We start from the raw sequence: 5,512 nt of genomic DNA on the forward strand, positions 1-5,512 counted from the left end.
AGTGTGCCTCTGTTTGAAAAGTGACACGTTGTGTTCACATCATAGGCACTCGTGGACGACCTGAAAGGAGACACCAGCGGTGACTTTGGAGAACTGCTGGTGGCGCTCGTCACCCCTCCTGCAGCGTTCGACTGCCATGAAGTGATGCGGGCCATGAGGGTCAGTTCACCTCACTTTTATCATTTTCTCTGTGAGGGATTTTATTTTAAACCATTAAAAATACATGTTGGTGTGAGGAAAAAGATATTTTTGAACAGTATGTATGAAAACACTCACCTTCCAGAGTTGAACTGAAAAGAACATGTCATATTCAACCCTGAAAAAAACACTTACACCTTTTGGACTAAGACAAATGCATGAAATTTGTTTCTTAGGTGACCAAAGTGAAGCCCTAAATGTTGCTTATGCTCTTCAGTTTGCCCTTATATTAATAACTAAGGGGTTTGTTTGTTTTAAATGTGTTTTGAATGTGAATCGTGGATTTATTGTTGAGCCTTGTCAAAGGAGATTTTGTTATTTTAATTTGTTTATTAGGGATATTGGTTACCTGGTAAAAATTATTATTAAGGAAAGACATTAATTGAAAAGATCATGTTCATCAATGCAGAATATACTGTATGGTTCATATTCAGGTTCACAAAACATGTGACGTACAAATGAAACAATCTAACAGATCAGTTCAGCATTTATTTAGTCAGTTTCTGTGGGGTTTTTTTGGATATGTTGTGTTGGAGTGAGGCAGAGCTCCATGTGATCTTTCAGTGAACTAGTGATTGTGTGATGTTGCAGGGCGCCGGGACAGAAGACAGCACCCTGATAGAAATCTTTGCCTCCAGATCCAACCAGCAAATCAAAGCTCTGACTGACGTCTATCTGGAAGGTAAAGAATGGAAACATCACACTTTGTCAGTGTCAGATAACAGTCATCCAAAAGCACTGAACTGACTGAATATATCAATTTCTTGTTTTGTGATTCATTTACTTTTCCAGTATCTGATCATGAGTTTGTCTCGTGTGTTTTCCTCCACAGAAACTGAGAAGAAGTTGACCCTTGACCTGAAGTCAGAAGTTTCCGGAGACTTTGCCAATGCACTCCTCATCCTGGTCGAGGTTTGTTTGTCGTCACAATACAAAAGAAAACTTTGAACAGTGTGTTCATAAACAGAATTATGTCTTATTTTACTCACATAAAGCCGGTGATGTGCAGGACTCTGTGGAGAGATGGATGCACAAGATAATAAAGTAAAACGTACAGCACCCCTCAGTCTGGGTGAAATGAGTTAGGCAGTAGGCAGTACGTATTTGGATTGTCCATCCATCTGTCTCATTCTCGAGAATGTGATATCTTAAGAATGTCTTGAGGGAATTTCATCAAATTTGGCACAAACATCCACTTTAAGTTGAGGATAAACTGATTTGAATTTCAGGGTCAAAGATCAAGGTCACTGTCGCCTCGTCTGTCTCATTCCCAAGAACGCAGTATCTCAAAAGCACCTTTTGGTAATTTCTCCAAATTTGGCACAAACATTCATTTGGACTTAATGAACTGATTAGAATTTGTTCGTCAAATGTCACTGTGACCTTGCACCTGCCTCATCCTTGTGAACGCAGTATCTCAAGGAGGTCTTGAGGGAATTTACTTAGATTTGGCTTAAACGTCCACTTGGACTCAAAAATGAAGTGATAAGAATTTGGTGGTTGAGGGTCAAGGTCACTGTGACCTCACAAAACATGTTTTTGGCTATAACACAAAGGTTTATACGCTAATTATGACAAAACTTCACACGGATGTCTAACAGGATAAAATCATGACATGATGATATTTTATATCCAAAAGGTCAAAGGTCAGCTTCACTGTGACATCATAACATTCTGCAAAAACCCTTTTCTGGCCATTATTCAACGTCATATCTCAGGAACAGAAGGGGAGACATTTGGTCAGATACTGAATTGGTGACACTGATCTTGAAACTGTGCTGATTGTTTAGATCTTCTGTGTGTGAAGCATCCATGTTTTCACCGACATGGATTTAAACTTTAAGAGATACATAAAGTGAGAGGTGGTAATTATGGTTTATATTTAATTTTATTTTTGCAGGAATCTGGTCACATTTACACCAGACATCCCATGTTCCTCCCCTTTTAAATATTTTCCTCTGAGAGAAATAAATAAAAACATAAATGTAAAAATAATAATAATAATTTAAAAGTAAAATAAAAATAATAAATAAAGAAAACAAAGAGGGAAAAAGGCATAGTCTATAAAGTTGAGGGTAAACTGTGCAGGTACAAAACAAGTCCCTTCATCTCATTCGTCATCTTAATAAACACAGTTCAGGGAATAAACAAGTTCTGTTGGTTTGAACGATGCTCGTCTGCACAGCAGGAGTTTTTTAAATGTGAAGCCACCAGAGGGCGCTAAGTTTACACTCAGTTAAAGTGTTTAAAGAGGGGTGAAATGTTTAAAGTGAGGAGAACAGAGTGCCTGATGTCATTTGAATTAAAGTTTTGTCTTTGTTTTCAGGGCAAGAGGGAAGAGAACACCACAGTAGACGCAGACAAGGCAAAAGAAGACGCCAAGGTGCAGTGTGATAGTGTGAAGCCTATTTGAACTCGTTTCATAAGAAGAAAATGATTTTATACACTGTGTACTGTAACTGTCTCTCTTTTTGTTAAATATATTTCTGTGTCTTTCTACCCAGACCCTTTATGATGCTGGGGAGAAGAAGTGGGGCACTGATGAATCTAAGTTTGTAGACATCCTCTGCCAGAGGAGCGTACCTCAGCTGAGACAGAGTACATCATGCTTAACCCATGCTGTGTTTAATCTACACTGGAATAAAGTTCTGAAAATTTATGATCAATTTAGAATAACTGGACATGTTCAGTGAGTCTTTTTCTTGTGTGCAGCTCTGGTTGAATATAAGAACATCAGTGGAAAGACTCTGCAGGCAAGCATCGAAGGAGAGATGTCAGGGGAGCTGGAGGAACTGCTGGTGGCTATCGGTAGGTCAATGAGCTGATGTAATACTTTAATATTTTGATTCTGACATATACATATACACTATGTGGCCAAAAGTATGTGGACAAAATCTTACTGAAAGTCTCTACAGAAAAGCATCAGATTAATGCCCATGCTTTTGGAATTACATGTTCGACAGTCACATATAGGAGTTATAGCAGGGTGTCCGCATACGTTTGGTCATGTGGTGTATTTTTAAACAATTAGATGAAGAATCAGAATCAGAAATACTTTACTGATCCCCGAGGGGAAATTGTGATTCGTTACAGTTGCTCCGATGAAGAGTAGAGAATTATAAGAAGTAAGAATAAAAGTATGAAATAGAAGTATGTAAATATAAAGCAATAAAATAGAAATGCAAATGTGCATTGAAATGAAAATAGAATGTGCATTACGCCACAGTGTTCAACACCAGTGCGTAAGATATTGAAAATATTAAAAATAATAATAAAACAAGAACAGAATTAAGAGTAAATATAAGAAATATGTACAATTATGTGCGTGGCAAAGACACATACTGAGAAATATTGCACAGCTGAATAATTACGTTTATTATTTAGCAGCAAAACTGTACATTTTTAAATCATTTTCTCGTGTATATAAAGATGGAACTTTATCTTCATATTCATATTTTTAATCACATTGTTTTTGTTCCTCCTGCAGTGAAATGTGTGAAGAGCATCCCAGCTTACTTTGCAGAGCGTCTGTATGGGTGCATGAAGGTGAATATACTGTGTTTACTGCATGTGTTTCACTGACAGACACAATCAGGGATAAACAGCAGCTCATAGCAACATAGTTTTATTGACTGAAGAAAGTACAGTCCATTATATAAGGTGCTGAGAAAACAGAAAACTTAAATACAACCTCAAATCACAGAGAAGCTGATTCACACGGGACTAATATTATCACATGACCTCTGCGTTTGGTGAAATATGGTCGGTAATTTACGGTGGAATTCTCACCAAACAAATTACAGACATGGCACATTAGCACGGGATTGTGATCACAGATGGTCGCCGCTATTATTACAAATCACCAGAGTTTGTCAAGTAGCACTACTCCTATGAGAAGGCGGCTTTAGTCTGTTAATTCCAACGTTAAACACCCAAACGTTTCAGCCCTAGTGGTCTTCATCAGTCACTTGGCCTTCATCATTTCTCTAATGAGGGCCACTATTGGCCAGAATGTTAGCATGTGTGTTTGACGTGGCCTAAATAAATTGTTGAAATTGACATTAGTCTACTTTGTCCTGAAGATCTGTGTCTGTGCTGCCTTTGTACCACTGGGTATTCAACGTTTGAAGTGTATGAACTTTGGTTTAGCACCACAGACATACTGAGAGGGTGCATCCTCTTAATGTTTGAGACAGAGGAGGTTAGTGTTAAACAGTCAGCAGTACATGTTCATTTCAACTTGAAGTGTAAAAATCTATCATTGCTGTGTGTGCGCACCGTCAGGGTGGCGGAACAGACGAGTGGACTCTGAACAGGATCATGGTGAGCCGCTCTGAGATCGACCTGCTGGACATCAGAGCCGAGTTCAAGAAGCTCTACGAGTACTCGCTGCACTCTGCCATCGAGGTGAGAAACTCCCCTTTATGAACGAGATCATGAACATATTTAAAGTCTTTATTTAGTATTTAATAACCAGCTGCACCAGCTTCATCCCAGTATGTTGCAGTTAAAGGAACCTTGCACAGATTTTGTCTCCAGTACAGGAACATAAATTCACTGTGTGATCAGAGGATGTGAGGGAGCCTGATTGGTTTGGTCCTGACCTCTGTGGATTTACTGTCTAAGGTTTCATGAGTCATCAGAGTTTGAAGAACGAGCTCTGTGACCCAAACTGACAGCAGCTTGATTTAATGTGGAAAACCACTTTGATATCAGTGAAGCCAAATAGATAATGTGATTAACACCAGAGCCAAGAGACACACAGAGACTGTACTGAGACAAAATGACTAACTGGAGCTGTGTGAAATGGAAATGTGCTAAACTTCTCTTCATTCTGTTACTAACATTTGAAATAACTGTTGATGGAATTTTATTAACACTTCAGAATAAACTAAAAAAACTTTATTCGGGAGGGACATGTCTTCTCAATATGCTAACAGTTGTCTGGGTGTTTTCTACCTGCTCTTTCACTTTGCACCTTGTGGTTGCACAGGCAATCTTCAGTTCTGATTAAATGAAATTATTTAGAGATTTTAAAAAAGACACCACCTACCTGTTGCAGCCCGAGAGACAAATTAAAAGACAGCTGATGTGTCCAAGCAACCCGATCACCAGAAAAATGTTGGCATCGTATGTTTCTGCAAAACACTGATATGTCACATTTTCAGATTCAGATTCAGATTCAGATTCAGAATACTTTATTAATCCCCGGGGGGAAATTGTTTTTGTTCCAATGCTCCGTGCAAAGTAGAAATAGAAATACAGCATGAATGGAAACAAGAGATAAAGATGAAGATATAAATAAAATACTAAA

At 38.4% G+C, this 5,512-nt stretch overlaps 1 protein-coding gene across 1 annotated transcript in view; it reads left to right on the forward strand.

The window, feature by feature from the left end:
- Positions 1 to 45: 45 nt before the first annotated feature.
- The window catches only part of LOC126394915 (annexin A3-like), a gene marked incomplete at its 5' end in the record, with an annotated part of 8,330 nt that continues 2,863 nt past the window's right edge, over positions 46 to 5,512 (forward strand). Inside the window, 8 exons of the mRNA XM_050052057.1 lie at positions 46 to 159; positions 790 to 880; positions 1,031 to 1,110; positions 2,525 to 2,581; positions 2,703 to 2,796; positions 2,911 to 3,006; positions 3,686 to 3,744; positions 4,483 to 4,605. Coding sequence (XP_049908014.1) covers positions 46 to 159; positions 790 to 880; positions 1,031 to 1,110; positions 2,525 to 2,581; positions 2,703 to 2,796; positions 2,911 to 3,006; positions 3,686 to 3,744; positions 4,483 to 4,605 — 714 coding nt within the window. The remainder of the gene's footprint in view (positions 160 to 789; positions 881 to 1,030; positions 1,111 to 2,524; positions 2,582 to 2,702; positions 2,797 to 2,910; positions 3,007 to 3,685; positions 3,745 to 4,482; positions 4,606 to 5,512) is intronic.

Source organism: Epinephelus moara, chromosome 8 (genome assembly GCF_006386435.1).
Source record: "Epinephelus moara isolate mb chromosome 8, YSFRI_EMoa_1.0, whole genome shotgun sequence".
Taxonomy (NCBI): domain Eukaryota; kingdom Metazoa; phylum Chordata; class Actinopteri; order Perciformes; family Serranidae; genus Epinephelus; species Epinephelus moara.